Here is a 16,861-nt window from a genome sequence, read left to right on the forward strand (position 1 = left end):
GAAGGTGGGGTACACCCTGGACAAGTCGCCACCTCATCGCAGGGCTGATTTTATTATTCTTTATCATTATTTTGTAGAGTCCATCCATCCATCCATTTTCTAACGCTTATTCCCTTTGGGGTCGCGGAGGGCGCCGGTGCCTATCTCAGCTACAATCGGGCGGGAGGTGGGGTACACCATGGACAAGTCGCCACCTAATCGCAGGGCTGATTTTATTATTCCATCCATCCATTTTCTACCGCTTATTCCCTTTTGGGGTCGCGGGGGGCACTGGCGCCAATCTCAGCTACAATCGGGCGGAAGGCGGGGTACACCCTGGACAAGTCGCATCCTCATCCGGGGGCTGATTTTATTATTGTTAATCATTATTTTGTAAAGTCTATCCATCCATCCATTTTCTACCGCTTATTCCCTTTGGGGTCGCGGAGGGCGACGGGGCCTATCTCTGCTACAATCGGGCGGAAGGTGGCGAACACCCTGGACAAGTCGCCACCTGATCGCAGGGCTGATTTTATTATTCTTTATCATTATTTTGTAAAGGCCATCCATCCATCTGTTTTCTACCGCTTATTCCCTTCGGGGTCGCGGAGGGCGCCGGTGCCTATCTCAGCTACAATCGGGCGGAAGGTGAGGTACACCCTGGACAAGTCGCCACTTCATCGCAGGGCTGATTTTATTATTCTTTATCATTATTTTGTAAAGTGAAGTAGATTATATTCATATCACTCTTTTTCTCTGTAGAGACTCAAAGTTTTGTGGAAGTGGAACCCATTATTGACATTTTTAAGCTACATTTGAACCAGTGTGGGTGGCAATGAGAGCAAGGCGAGTAAACGGTCTGGCCCAAGGAAATCGAACCTTGAACCCTTAAGTTGCTGGCACGGCCGCTCTACCATCCGTGTTTGAACTTGTATTGTGTACTATTTGTACTACGTGGGTGACGTAGTGACGGGATGACTTCACAATTAGTGCGCATTCACAATCATACGTGCTTCTAATATGACCAATGTGATTAAACTACTGCTCTAAAATCATACTGCTATGATTTATGAGACAGAATGTACTGTCGGTAGCATCCGATGTTAGTTCGAGCCGACGGCATGCTTGCGAGATTGTACTTTTCTTTGATGTTAAAAGTGGGCTAACATTATTAGCGCTGGTCTCACGGTTCACTCATCAATACTCTTAACTTCAGAAGTTGAAAGAGAAGATCATAGAGGTTGTCCACACCAGTGTTTCTCAACCATTTTTCAGTGATGTACCCCCTGTAAACATTTTTCTGATACAAGTACCCCCTAATCAGAGCAAAGCATTTTTGGTTGAAAAAAAGAGATAAAGAAGTAAAATACAGCACTATGTCATCAGTTTCTGATTCATTAAATTATATAACAGTGCAAAATATTGCTCATTTGTAGTGGTCTTTCTTGAAATATTTGGAAAAAAAGATTTAAAAAAAACCTAAAAACTTGTTAAAAATAAACAAGTGATTCAATTATAAATAAAGTGTCAGGCTTGCCCCTGACAGTTTGTCTATGTTTTAGTTTTTTCCTCTGCATTTGTCTGTTTCCTCTGCGTTTAGTATTTCCTGTCCTTAGTTCCTGTCTAGTGCTCTTATTTTGTCAGCTTCCTGTCTTGTTCCCTGAGTGCTGTGTTCCTCCTCAGCAGCGGCTGATTGGCACCTGGCCACACCCGTTGCCAATCAGCCCACTCCTATTTGTACCTGCTGTGTGTTGTGTCAGTTGCTGGATCATTGTGTTGTCGTTGCCTCATGTCACTTTTGTGTCTTTGCTACCTGTCGTGTCTGGCATAATTTCAGCTATTACCTGTCGTGCTACATCTTGTCCTGGTCGTCGTAGCGGTAAGCTGTTTTTGTTAGCCATTAGCTATTTCCACTTTTTCTGTTTGTTATCCTCTAGCTTCCACGCTAAAGTTCATTTTTGTTTCTTGTTAGCTTCTATGTAAAGGCCTTTTGTTTATTATCCGCCCACGTGGGCGCTTTTGGTTTGAACCCTTTGTTTGATTTAGTCTTAGTATCTTTATTAAATCATGTTTGCTCACTCCATGCCTGCCTCCATCTCTGCATCTTGGGGTTCGACACCAAATAACCCTGACATAAAGATTTCTACACATAGAAGTAATCATCGACTTAAAGTGCCCTCTTTGGGGATTGTAATAGAGATCCATCTGGATTCATGAACTTAATTCTAAACATTTCTTCACAAAAAAATAAATCTTTAACATCAATATTTATGGAATATGTCCACAAAAAAATCTAGTTGTCAACACTGAATATTGCATTGTTGCGTTTCCTTTCACATTTTATGAACTTAAATTCATATTTTGTTGATGTTTCATTCAATAACTATATTTTTTAAGGATTTTTGATTTGTTGCTATTTTTAGAATTAAAAAAAAAGATCTCACGTACCCCTTGGCATACCTTCAAGTACCCGCAGGGGTACGTGTACCCCCATTTGTGAACCACTGGTCTACACCACTTTTTAGGGCCTAAATGTCTATTTTCACTTCAATGTCACACTGCTGCATGGATGGAAACATGATGAAGTTTGTTAACTACAAAGTTGTGTAACCGAAACCTACTCTGTAGTTTTGTATAACTGTGTGCGTCACACACAGCGGTGTGGCACACAAAGGCACCTGTCTCCCCGCTGGATTATGCCACTAAATTACCGTATTTTCGGACTATAAGGCACACTTAAAAATCCTTTCATTTTCTCTTTTAACCCGGTGCGCCTAAAATACAGAATAATTCTGGTTGTGCTTACCGACCTTGAAGCCATTTTGTTTGGTACATGGTGAAATGATAAGTGTGACCAGTAGATGGTAGTCACACATAAGAGATACGTGAAGACTACAATATGTTGGCAGTCACACACTAGAGATACGTGTACACTTCAATATGACTCTAGTGAATAACACCAAAACGGTATACAGTATGTTCCATTGAAAATACAGAATATTACACACGGCGCTCAAAAATCTATAAAATGTTGTAGTACGACTTTGGTAAGCTATGAAGCCGCACCCCTTGATGGATTGTCGGCGCATCAAACATACGAGTATTATTATGGTGTGTAAATAAGGTAAAACATATTATCTGTTTTTTTTGTTTCGCAACATTATGCAAAAGTAATTTTTCTTAACTTCTGGTATCTTCTGATCTGTATTTGGGATCTGCATAAGTCCTGAAAATTTGCGCGCCTCCGCCTTTTTAGTCCGTGGCGCAACGTAATCAATAAGCTTCTTGATTTTCTCTATCTTCTTGTTATGGGACATTCATCCTCCATTGTTGCCATTTCTAATATAAAGTAGTGTAAAGTTCTTTCTTATATCTGTAAGTAAACTCGCCATGAATGCACTAAAACATACCGGTGTAGTGAGTTGACATTATTCACCCAAGGAACTTTAGTTATTAGAGAGTTCCGGTTGGACAAGTTTTCAAGGGACACATTTCCGACGTTGTGGTTGCACTAGTGAGCCACGGATGAAGAGATGCTGCTCCGTTATTGATTAAAGTAAAGTCTGAAGGTCATTAAAACACTTAGCTTCATCTTTTGACACTTCTTCCACTCCCAACTTTGCACGCTACACCACTACAACAAAGATGACGGAGAAAAGACGCTGCCGAAGGTGAGCCAATTAAATAAGACCGCCCACATAACGGCGCATCCTGAAGCAACTGTCAGAAAGCGGCTTGAAGATGATCTGTAAAACATAATCCATCCAACATTTTGACCGAAGAACCACCATTACATGTTATGTAGACCACAAGGAAATGTTTTAAATTCAGAAAAACAAAAAAGAAATATGACCCCTTTAATGCGCCTTATTTCGGTGCACTTTTTTTTTAATGAAAATAGACCTGACGAGACCTGCTCATCGCCAGTGCGCCTTATAATCCGGTACGCCGTATGTTCCGGAAAATATGGTAATGCTGATCAGTAATTGAAGACATTTTAATATGTGAAAAATAATAATATATCCAATTAAAGGCCTGCTGAAATGAGATTTTCAGGGATAGCAGGTCCATTCTATGTGTCATACTTGATCATTTCGCGATATTGCCATATTTTTGCTGAAAGGATTTAGAAGAGAACATCGACTATAAAGTTTGCAACTTTTAGTTGCTAATAGAAAAGCCTTGCCTTTACCGGAAGTAGCAGACGATGACCTCACCCGTTGATGGCTCTTCACGTCCTCACATTGTTTTTAATGGGAGCCTACAACAAAAAGAGCTATTCGGACCAAGAAAACGATAATTTCCCCATTAATTTGAGCGAGGATGAAAGATTTGTGTTTGAGGATATTGATAGCGACGGACTAGAAAAAAACAAAAAAAAATCAAGTAAAAAAAAAAAAAAACGCAATTGCATTGGGATGGATTCAGATATTTTTAGACACATTTATTTAGTTAATTCTGGAAAATCACTTATTTTAATATTGTGTTGCTAGTGTTTTAGTGAGTTTAATAGTACCTGATAGTCGGAGGGGTGTGTCCACTGGTGTCTTGGGGCCAGTGTCTAATGGAAGTCGACGGCAGCTGTATGGACGGCACAAGCTCAGCTGATCTCCGGTAAGAGGCGACTTTTTACCACCATTTTATCACTGGTTGACATTTGGTCGGGATCCATGTTCGCTTGACCGCTCTGATCCATAGGAAAGCTTCACCTCCGGGAATTTTAAACAAGGAATCACCGTGTGTTTGTGTGGCTAAAGGCTAAAGCTTCCCAACTCCATCTTTCTACTTTGACTTCTCCAATATTAATTGAACAAATTGCAAAAGATTCAGCAACACAGATGTCCAAAATACTGTGTAATTACGTGGTTAAAGTAGACAATATTAGCTGTGTGTGTGCGCAGCGCTAATATTTCCTAACACTCCGTGACGTCACGCGTACACGTCATCATTCCGTGACATTTTCAACAAGAAACTCCCGGGAAATTTAAAATTGCAATTTAGTAAACTAAAAAGGCCGTATTGGCATGTGTTGCAATGTTAATATTTCATCATTGATGTATAAACTATCGGACTGCGTGTTCGGTAGTTGTGGGTTTCAGTAGGCCTTTAAATGTATAAAAATACTCTTTAATCAAGTGTAGTCAGCCCCCAAATTCTCAAAACCCTTGCTGTACCTGCTGGTGAAGATCCCTGCAGTGTACCACCATAAAAACCAAGTGGACACGCTTCATGACACAGTAGTTTGTCACTCACCGTCCTGACTGTTAGTTCTGGTGGATTATCATTGATGTCTGTGATGGAGATCAGTGCTGTGGCTGTGTTGGACAAGCCGAAGTTCAAGTTCCCCTCCATATCCGTGGCCTGGACGATAATGGTGTACTGGGAGACTTTCTGCGGAGAGTAAGGGAGAGAAACGCGTGAGGTTAAAAGTGTAACGTCAGAAACATTTACAGATGCGGGTGGAGAGAGAAGCGAGTAAGGTTAAGGGTAAAGCACTAGAAAACATGATGAAAACATAAAAAACAAATACAAAATTACACCACCACACAAGCACTAAAAACGGCTAAGTATAAAGACGCTGTCCATGGTGCTGAAAGGTCAAACTATCCACCAGAATCCCCAGTAACACAACGGCTGCACTTGAAGTAATCCGTCCATCCATTTCCTACCGCTTATTCCCTTTTGGGGCCGCTGACGCCTGTCTCAGCTAGAATCGGGCGGAAGGCGGGGTACACCCTGGACAAGTCGCCACCTCATCGCAGGCCCAACACAGATGGACAGACAACATTCACACACTAGGGCATATTTAGTGTTGCCAATCTACCTGAAGTAATTACAAACATTATTTATTTTGTTTATAGTTTTACTATCACCTGGCGTGGAACTACAACATAGTATATCACAAAGGTGAGCACACTTCTCACATTTTAGCAACCATTTTATTATATAGTACATCGCAAACACACTCACCCACTTCTATGTATTTTGGATGGATGGATGGATGGATGGATGAATGGATGGATGTATGATAGATGGATGGATAGATAGATAGATAGATAGATAGATAGATAGATAGATAGATAGATAGATAGATAGATAGATAGATAGATAGATAGATAGATAGATAGATAGATAGATAGATAGATAGATAGATAGATAGATAGATAGATGGATGGATGGATAGATGGATAGATATATAGATAGATGGATGGATAGTACGTTATTGATTCCTTCATGAGAGTTCCTTCAGGAAAATTAAAATTCCTGCAGCAGTGTGCAGAAATTTGAAAAGTAAAAAGTAAATCATGGGGGTATAAATGAAAATAAAATATAAAATATAACAATAAGAATAAAAATAAAGAGCAACAATAACAATACAAATACAACAGTAAAAATAAGAATATAACAAGAGAAACTAGGCAGTAGTGACCATGTTATATGAAAATGTATTGCACTTTAAAAAAAAATTGTTATTAGTTTGCATCCTCTGTCATCCTAGTACCCCCCCCCCCCCCCCCCCTACTGCCCCCCAGAGAGGAGTTGTACAGTCTGATGGCATGTGGGAAAAATTCGTTTTTTAGTCTATTATTAATTTAATAAATTAAATCATGGTCAATGTAATTTGGCTTTTAAAAATTTTTAAAACAAAAAAAAAGCTTCATTTCAAAGTGAAAACATATTTTTACAAACAGGTTTCAGTTAACGGGGCGGCATAGCTCGGTTGGTAGAGCAGCCGTGCCAGCAACTTGAGGGTTGCAGGTTCGATTCCCGCTTCCGCCATCCTAGTCACTGCCGTTGTGTCCTTGGGCAAGACACTTTACCCACCTGCTCCCAGTGTCACCCACACTGGTTTAAATGTAACTTAGATATTGGGTTTCACTGTGTAAAGCGCTTTGAGTCACTAGAGAAAAGCGCTATATAAATATAATTCACTTCAATTCACTTCCCAATTTAAAATACATGATGTATTAACTCGTTTTAGAGTGGAAAATAGTCTAGGTTTGCTTTCCATTATTGTCTTAATATCCGACAATACAAGAGAATATGCTTGACAGTGAACATGTCCAACATGTGCTTAGTGTTAAAAAGTGGTTGTGAGCACCATTGTTATCTTGCACCGCCCTCAATGCTCTTGGGCATGGAATTCAGCGGAGCTGCACAAGTTCTTACTGAAATCCGTGTACCACTTGAGAATTCCACCCACACAGGTGCTTAATTGCGTTCAAGTCTGGGGACATACAGTAATCGGACCCTTGGTCACCTTCAGCTTCCTCAGCCTGGAAGGTGTCATCTTGGTGGTGTGTTTGGGGTCGTTATGTAGGAAAGGAATCACGTTATGTCGGAAAGGGATCAGACTCAGCCTCGGAATGCCACAGTCCAAGATGTGCATTCAAATGTCCGTCTGCCGACATATTTTAGGATGTCTTTATTCTGAACGTATCAGTGCACAAAATTTGTCTACAAAAATGAATGGTTGGATGGTTTTGGTGTTGAAAATACTTTGACTTCAACCCCATCAAATATCTTTGGGAGATTCACAGCATGACCCATATGTCCAACATGAGTGATTTCTGATATCGTATATCCATCAGTCTTTGATTGTAGCGCCACCATCCAGAAACTTGAAGGTTCCTGGCATGAATCCAGGTTCCGCCATCCTAGACACTGTTGTGTCTTTGGGCAAGGCATTTTACCCATTTTGCACCACGCGCCGCCCACACTGGTGTATGAATTTGAATGAATGTTTGGTGGTGGCGGATAGGCGGTTGGCACACTTACATGTTTCCGTTCATCCACCCCATGCAGCGAAGGCTTCAGGTGAGCTTACCACCACAAACGTGTGAATGTGGAGTGAATGAATAATATATATTTTTTTTACGGGCGCATGGTAATGCACACTTATCTATGCGCTTTGTTGATTGTGCCTCCAAGAGCGCACCTGCATGCGCCACTCCGGCGACAGCAAGCAGCTATAAGCAATCAGCACTCAGCGCACCTGTTGAGGATGATCTCCCTGGGCTTCTTTAACCAGTGCAGACCTGCGTTCCGGGCCAGAACGTAATGATCTGTTTGGATACAGTAAGCCATATTCATGCTTGATGTAATCCTGTTATGGTATTGCTGTGTAGTGATTTGTTGGACTAATGGAGAAAAAAAAAAAATATACATATATATATGTTTTTTTTAAATGAGAACCGATTCTGAATCGCACAACGTATTCGACTCGATTTTCCCCCACACTCCTAATATATATATATATATATATATATATATATATATATACACAGTGTATATATATATATATATCGATTTGAAAAAGAATCTCATTTTTAATTCTTAAAATCAGATTAACCACACTTTTCGTGTTATTTTCCGGCCTCTCTATCCCGTAAATTAAACGATTACAGTTGGTACAAAATGCGGCTGCTCGACTTTTGACAAGAACAAGAAAGTTTGATCGTATTACGCGTATATTGGCTCACCTGTGCACTTAAGATGCAACTTTGAGGTTTTACTACTTATGTATAAAATACTGAACAGTCTAGCTCCATCCTATCTTGCTGATTGTATTGTACCATAAGTCCTGTCACGAAATCTGCGTTCTAAGAACCTCGGCTTACTAGTGATTCCCAGAGCCCCAAAAAAAGTCTGCGGGCTATAGAGCGTTTTCTATTCGGGCTCCAATACTCAGGAATGCCCTCTCGGTAACAGTTAGAGATGCTACCTCAGTAGAAGCATTTAAGTCCCATCTTAAAACTCATTTAAAAACCCCCACATCTGCGGTCCCCTCCAAGGTTTCTCATTGTATCCCATTGGGTTGAGTTTTTTCTTGCCCTGATGTGGGATCTGAGTGTGGCTTGTGCAGCCCTTTGAGACACTTGTGATTTAGGGCTATACAAAGAAACTTTGATTGACTTGATTGATTGACTTTTGAATTTGGGTAGATCATGATTAAAAACATGGAAAAAAATATATATTTTGACAAAATTGCAATTTTCTTATCAGATTTTTTTTCAATTATATTAAGTTAGAAAAAACACAAGATACACTTTCAATTAGTGCATCAACACCCCCCAAAAACGTCCCTCGCCCATTCACACTTATTCACACCCACTCACGCAAAATGGGTTGTTTCTTTCTGCTCCCAATATTCTGGTTCCCACAACATAAACAACACAGTCTGCAAGGGACACGGATAAGATGTTTTACTCGAATGCATTTCATGTCTTTGCACAAAACTTGGTGGTATTTTGAAGTGAAAATTATCACACCAGTGAGCGTCTCCTCACTCATCTTTGTATTGCCGTGATTGCTGACAGTAATAACAACCCAGGCGGCTTTTCAGGTAACCATACAGTCCCCAAAATAAAGTGCGTGAATAATTTGCTCTTATCCATGATTGATGTGATCATTTTTGGTGATTACCCGCCGCCCTTTTTCTAAATCCAATTTCTCCATCCAAGAAATCAGCACCAGGTCTCCTCCTCCCCGAATTAATCCATTCGCTGCAAGCCCTCTCACTGAGTCGGGGTGCATAGATAAAGAGGGAGAGAATGGACGTCAAGGACAGGTCAGTGTCGACAGAGCCTGCTGCTTTGTTGATTATTTATCCTATTGATGGTCTGGTGTTGCCTGGCCAGTTTTGGCTTCTTCACCTCTGGGTTGTGTTAAGAGGCATCACCGCAAGCAGCGCTGATGTCAAGAAACTGCCTGAGGGCAGAATAACAAAGGCAGTTCTAGAGAAAGATGAGGCCGTCAGGTCAGGCTTTTCTATTTTCACTTTTGTTGAGATGATTGAGTTTATTGTGTACTCTTGCTCAATCACAATCTGAACTTAATTGACTTTACTTCTGATAACATATAGACTATATTGCTTAAAGTATTTGGCCACCTGCCTTTACTCGCATATGGACTTAAAGTGCCATCCCATGGAATAGTCCAAAATGTTTTGGTATCCAGGAGCATTCAAAGTTCATTTCACTAGAACAAAGAGGTCAAGCCCAACTCCTGAAAAACAACCCCACACCATAATTCCTCCTGCACCAAATTTCACACTCGGCACAATGCAGTCCGAAATGTAGCGTTCTCCTGGCAACCTCCAAACCCAGACTGGTCCATCAGGTGAGAAAAGCGTGACTCATCACTTCAGAGAGGGCATCTCCACTGCTCTAGAGCAGTGGTTCTCAACCTATTTTCAGTGATGTACCCCCTGTGAACATATTTTTAATTCAAGTAGCCCCGAATCAGAGCAAAGCATTTTTGGTTGAAAAAAAGAGATAAAGAAGTAAAATACAGCACTATGTCATCCGTTTCTGATTTATTAAATTGTATAACAGTGCAAAATTTTGCTCATTTGGAAAAAAATATATAAAAATAGCTAAAAACTTGTTGAAAAATAAACAAGTGATTCAATCATAAATAAAGATTTCTACACATAATTAAAGTGCCCTCTTTGGGGTTTGTAATAGAGATCCATCTGGATTCATGAACTTAATTCTAAACATTTCTTCACAAAAAAAGAAATATTTAACATCAATATTTATGGAACATGTCCACAAAAAATGGAGCTGTCAAAACTGAATATTGCTTTGTTGCATTTCTTTTCACAGTTTATGAACTCGCATTCATATTTTGTTGAAGTATTATTCAATAAATATATTTAAAAAGGATTTTTGAATTGTTGCTATTTTTAGAATATTTAAAAAAAATCTCACGTACCCCTTGGCATACCTTCAAGTACCCCCATTTGAGAACCACTGCTCTAGAGTCCAGTGGCGACGAGCTTTACACCAGTGGTCCCGGTGGACCGGTCAACGCTTGATAATTTGTCCCGCGGCCTGGAAGGACAATTTTATTTTTATCTATTTATTGTTTTTTTTTTTTTTCATGAAAAAGGGAGTTTTTTTGGGTTGGTTCAATAATTGTAAGTGTATCTTGTGTTTTTATGTTGATTTGAAAAAAATTAAAATAAGTAAAAAATATTTCACAAAAAAAAAAAAAACTAAAATAAAATAAAAAATTCTTCTGCGGCCCGGTATCAATCTAGCCACGTCCCGGTACCGAGCCCGGTGGTTGGGGACCACTGCTTTACACCACCGCATCCGACGCTTTGCATTGGAATTGGAGATGTGTGGCTTAGATGCAGCTGCTCCGCCAAAGAAACCCATTCCATGAAGTTCTCTGCGTACTGTACGTGGGCTAATTGGAAGCTCACAAGAAGTTTGGAGCTCTGTAGCAACTGACTGTGCAGAAAGTCTTTGCACTATGCGCTTCAGCATCTGCTGACCCTTCTCTCTCAGTTTATGTGACCTACCACTTGGTGGCTGACTTGATGTTGTTCCCAAACTTTTCACTTTTCCTATAATAAAAGTTGACCTTGGAACATTTAAAGGCCTACTGAAACCCACTACTACCCACCACGCAGTCTGATAGTTTATATATCAATGATGAAATATTAACATTGCAACACGTGCCAATACGGCCTTTTTAGTTTACTAAATTACAATTTTAAATTTCCCGGGAGTTCCGTCTTCGAAACGTCGTGTAATGATGACGTGTACGCAAGACATCACGGGTTTTTAGGAAGTATGAGCGCTGCGCACACACACAGCTAAATGTCGTCTGCTTTAACGGCATAATTATACAGTTTTTTGGACATCTGTGTTGCGGAATCTTTTGCAATTTGTTCAATTAATATTGGAGAAGTCACAGTAGAAAGATGGAGTTGGGAAGATTCAGCCTTTAGCCACACAAACACACGGTGATTCCTTGTTTAAAATTCCTGGAGGTGAAACTTTCCTATGGATCAGAGTGGGGTCAAGAGAATATGGATCCCGACCACGTGTCAACCAGCAGGTTTCGGTGAGAAAATTGTGGTTAAAAAGTCAGTTCTTACCGAAGAAAAGCTGAGCTTGTGCCGTCCATAGCTGCCGTCGACTCCCCTGAGACACTGGCGTCAAGACACCCGTGGAGACACCCTTCCGACTATCAGGTAATATTAAACTCACTAAAACACTAGCAACACAATAGAAAGATAAGGGATTTCCCAGAATTATCCTAGTAAATGTGTCTAAAAACATCTGAATCCGTCCCAATGCAATCGTGTTTTTTTTTTAACTTTTTTTTTTCTAGTCCGTCGCTATCAATATCCTCAAACACAAATCTTTCATTCTCGCTCAAATTAATGGGGAAATTGTCGTTTTCTCGGTCCGAATAGCTCTTTTTGTTGGAGGCTCCCATTAAAAACAATGTGAATATGTGAGGAGCCATCAAACGTCATCGTCTGTGACTTCCGGTAGAGGCAGGGCTTTTCTCTTAACACCGAAAGTTGCGAACTTTATCATGGATGTTCTCTACTAAATCCTTTCGGCAAAAATATGGCAATATCACGAAATGATCAAGTATGACACATAGAATTGACCTGCTATTCTCGTTTAAATAAGAAAATCTCATTTCAGTAGGCCTTTAAGAGCGAGGAAATTTCAGGACTAGATTTGTTGCACAGGTAGGATCCTATGAAAGTTTGACGCTGGAAATCACTGAGAGCGGCCCATTCTTTAACAAATGTTTGTAGAAACAGTATCCATGCCTAAGTGCTTGATTTTATACACCAGGCCAAGTGATTAGGGCACCTGATTCTCATCATTTGGATGGGTGGCCGAATACTTTTGCCAATATAGTGTAGGTTCCACACACTCTGATCTATCTCAGCACCTCTTTTCATTTCCTCCACCCAACAGTTTTTTAGTAATAAAACATGCAGCTAATTTTAGATTGACTGCACCGTCAAGACCGTTGTAAAACTCAACTAGGGTCATCAGGCATCTCCCTGAGTCATTATTAAGTGCAGAGACACTCATTACTCCACACTCAAACAATTCAATTAATGAAAAGTCCTGTAATAGCCTGACCTTTATTAGTCTTATAATGAAATATCAATAACACCACCCCTTCATAAAGGACTTCAAGACTGAACGAGTGTCTCAGCAGTCTCGTTAGGATCGAGTTGCATACATCAATACATACAGAAGCTGGCATGCAAAGCTTTAATGAACACATCTTTCTTAGAGGACGACCAGCAGGTGGAGCTCTGTTATAGTTGGAACGATTCTGGCAGGATTGCATCTCTCATCAGAGGGCACTTCAATGTTTATGGCGCTTCCAGTGCACACATGCACGGCCCAGTGAGAACGAACAGGTGGGACTCTCACACACAAACACACACACACACAAACAAACAGACCGATCCAAGTGCATTCTGTTCTCCAAAAGCGGCCAAACAAGATAGTGAGAGGCTCTCAAATGAGTCTTGTAGAAATGCGGAGTCTAATTGTAGAACAGCTCCCAAAATCCCAGAATGCCGACCTCAATCGAACTACAAACAATATGTCAAAAAACGTATGGTACATTTTGTCCGCATGCCATTATAAACTGACTCAGATGTTATTAGTTTTCAGCATTTTATCACTGAGTCAAGCAGATGATCAGATAAAGACATCCTTGCTGCTAATGGTTTGAACGGGAACAGACTTTTGATTAACAGCTGACTCTTCTCACCCTGGACTCAAACTATTTCCCCCTCTCCCCTCAGGCAGGAGACTACGGTCCATCCAGACCCACACCTTCCGCCACCTGAACAGTTTTTTCCCCCTCGGCCATCAGGCACATGAACAATAACAAGATCTGATAGCTCAGTTAAAGCTCTTTTTATGACCTATTCTGTGGTATATGTGTTTTATGTTGCACGATTGCACCAAGAAAAATTCTTAGTTTGTGAGCCCGTTCTCAAACAATGGCAATAAAAACTATTGTGATTCTGATTCTGAAGGTGTAAAAAAACAACAAACTGATGTTTGTGACGGATCAGGTCTCGCTACTACAGCGGTCTGTGTTGAGTATTGATCTTACCCACACTTCCACCGCCTCAATCGTCCGATTGAGAAGAGATGTGTGCTAGCCACTAGGCTAAAAGCCTGTGCTGCTAACCCAGTGGAGTGAGGTTCACTAACGTACATATATTCATACTTGCCAACCCTCCCGGATTTTCCGGGAGACTCACGAAATTCAGCGCCTCTCCCGAAAACCTCCCGGAAGAAATTTTCTTCACAGTAGAAGTCACAGTAGAAAGATGGAGTAGGGAAGCTTTAGCCTTTAGCCACACAAACACACGGTGATTCCTTGTTTAAAATTCCTGGAGGTGAAACTTTACTATGGATCAGAGCGCGGTCAAACCAACATGGATCCCAACCAAATTTTTAACCAGCAGGTTTCGGTGAGAAAATTGTGGTTAAAAAGTCAGTTGTTACCGGAGAAAAGCTGAGCTTGTGCGGTCCATAGCTGCCGTCAACTTCCCTGAGACATTGGCGTCAAAGACACCCGTGGAGACACCCTTCCGACTATCAGGTACTATTTAACTCACTAAAACACTAGCAACACAATAGAAAGATAAGGGATTTTCCCAGGATTATCCTAGTAAATGTCTCTAAAAACATCGGAATCCGTCCCAATGCAATCACGTTGTTTTTTAAAAACGTATTTATTTATTTTATTTTTTCTAGTCTGTCGCTATTAATATCTTCAAACAGGAATCTTTCATCCTCGCTCAAATTAATGGGGAAATTGTCGTTTTCTCGGTCCGAATAGCATTTTTTGTTGGAGGCTCCCATTAAAATCAATGTGAATATGTGAGGAGCCCCCACACTTGTGATGTCATCATCTGCGACTTCCGGTGGAGGCAGGGCTTTTCTCTTAGCACCGAAAGTTGTGAAATTCATCGTGGATGTTCTCTACTAAATCCTTTCAGCAAAAATATGGCGATATCGCGAAATGATCAAGTATGACACATAGAATGGACCTGCTATCCCCGTTTAAATAAGAAAATCTCATTTCAGTAGGCCTTTAATACCGTGATAATATCGAACGGTGAGATTTGACACCGTTACATCCCTGCCTATCAGTGCTTTCATTCAGCAGCCTGTTCACAACAAGCCTGGGATGGGTTTGCCAGTTTCCTCCTGGAGCTTGGCCGCACCGCTGTGAGCTCGGACAACTCGGTCTCATGGACAACACAGCCCTCGGCCGGTTTTAAAGATGCAGATTCGCTGCCTTTTTCCTCGTGTTGGACTCTAAAAACATTAATGGAGCCAGATTGCAGGAACTCATCCCCTGCAGGAACCACACGCCAGGCAGTCAGTCCTGCATAGGGCTGGCATCAGCAATGCGGACAGCCTGGCGGAGATCCATCACATCGTGCCACATCACACCGTTCCAGGCTGGAGCCGGGTGTGGGATTGAGACATCCTGGGGTAATGAAAGATAGCGGCCAGGGCAGCCGCTGCTTACAAAAGAGTACTTTAGCGCCAGCTGTGGCGCCACCACATGTTTTGAGCTCGCCATGTTTATGTCACACCATGTTGTAATAATTCAAGTCAACCTGTCAAACCTGTCATTCTTAAAGGCTTAAACCATTTTTTGGCAGGGTGTTACTCAGTCTCACTATAAACGACCAGCAACTGGAATGGAAGTCAGTTGAGCAGAACTAAGCTTAATCTTCACTTGGATCAGTACCAAATAGTAGACTTTATTATTTATAACCAAATATTTCTGCGCCGTAGTACCTTGGTTATTGTACTCTGCACTTTTTGTATTCTTCGTTTTGAATATGACCCAATGCAAACAACCTTCCCTAGTTTTTTCAATGACGAATATCAAGCTCAGGCGTCGGGAACCTTTTTGGCTGAGAGAGCCAAGAAGCCAAATATTTTAAAATGTATTTCCGTAAGAGCCATAGGATATTTTTTTTTAACACTGAACACAACTAAACGCGTGCACTTTTAAGTAAGACCAACATTTCTAGAGTATAATAGGTCTCTTATTCTTTGTAATAACATTGTTATTCGGAAGCTAACCGTGGAAGGGGCGTAGCCTGCGGGCCTGCAGCGAAGCAGGGTGTACCAGGATCGGCCTCGAAATCAGCGACAGGTGTGTAGAAGGCCCACCTGGGCCTTTTTATCTAATCACCTGTCGCTATGTCATAAGCAGCAGCCAGGAGGATAGACGGGATTGGGGCTGGAGCCAGAGTGCGAGCGAGAACGAAAGAGAAAAAGACAATTGCTGGAAAGCAACTGAGAGGCTTATTGAAAAATAAAACAATATTGTAACCCTGAAACAGGCTCTCATGTCGGTACTTGGTAGTCTGAAGAACCCCCAGGAGAGCAAGCCCCTAACTAACCAAGAATAAATAAATAACTTCTTACCATTAACGCAACTTCTTGAACTGGTGCGGTAGAAAAACGGATGGATGAATTAAAAATGCATATATTTCGAACATTATTTTTAATACTGATTACAAGTGGAATTATTCATTACTTATCGTGTCAAGCAATGTCAGCTCAGATTTACCTGAGAGCCGGATGCAGTCACCAAAAGAGCCACATCTGGCTTGCGAGCCATAGGTTCCCTACCCCTGCTCTAGCTGAATAGACAAGCGTTTTGTCAATAACAAATCTCCAGTCAACACATTTTACACAGAAATTTGGCTATTTTCTGGTAGAAGTACGTCATGCATGTGGAAGTCATATTGTCAGTACTATCAGAAAACAAAGACTAAAACAAACTACAAACAACTGTCAAGGCGTGGACTTTGGTGTGGTTTGTTTTTTCCGTGGTGCAAAGCGATTGGAACGGACATGGCGTGAAGTTAAGGACATCTTTTAATTAATAACTCAAAAAAGGTACAAACGAAAAGCGCTCACAGAGGAGGCACAAAAAACTTGGCTATGAAAACAAAAACTTGCACTAAGGCAAAACTATGGTCATAAAACAAAACTTGTAAAATATGGCGTGAATTAAGAAAACTTGCCAGGCTGACTGCCTGGCAACT

The 16,861-nt window shown here is 41.0% G+C and overlaps 1 protein-coding gene across 2 annotated transcripts in view; it reads right to left on the reverse strand.

Annotated features, from left to right (window-relative positions):
• cdh4 (cadherin 4, type 1, R-cadherin (retinal)) overlaps positions 1-16,861 on the reverse strand; it is a 706,961-nt gene that overhangs the window by 88,998 nt on the left and 601,102 nt on the right. For both annotated transcript variants that reach the window (XM_061874925.1, XM_061874926.1), the window contains one exon: positions 5,233-5,370. In XM_061874925.1, the coding sequence (XP_061730909.1) occupies positions 5,233-5,370 (138 nt within the window). The remainder of the gene's footprint in view (positions 1-5,232; positions 5,371-16,861) is intronic.

The sequence above is a fragment of the Nerophis ophidion genome, linkage group LG16 (genome assembly GCF_033978795.1).
Source record: "Nerophis ophidion isolate RoL-2023_Sa linkage group LG16, RoL_Noph_v1.0, whole genome shotgun sequence".
Lineage (NCBI taxonomy): Eukaryota > Metazoa > Chordata > Actinopteri > Syngnathiformes > Syngnathidae > Nerophis > Nerophis ophidion.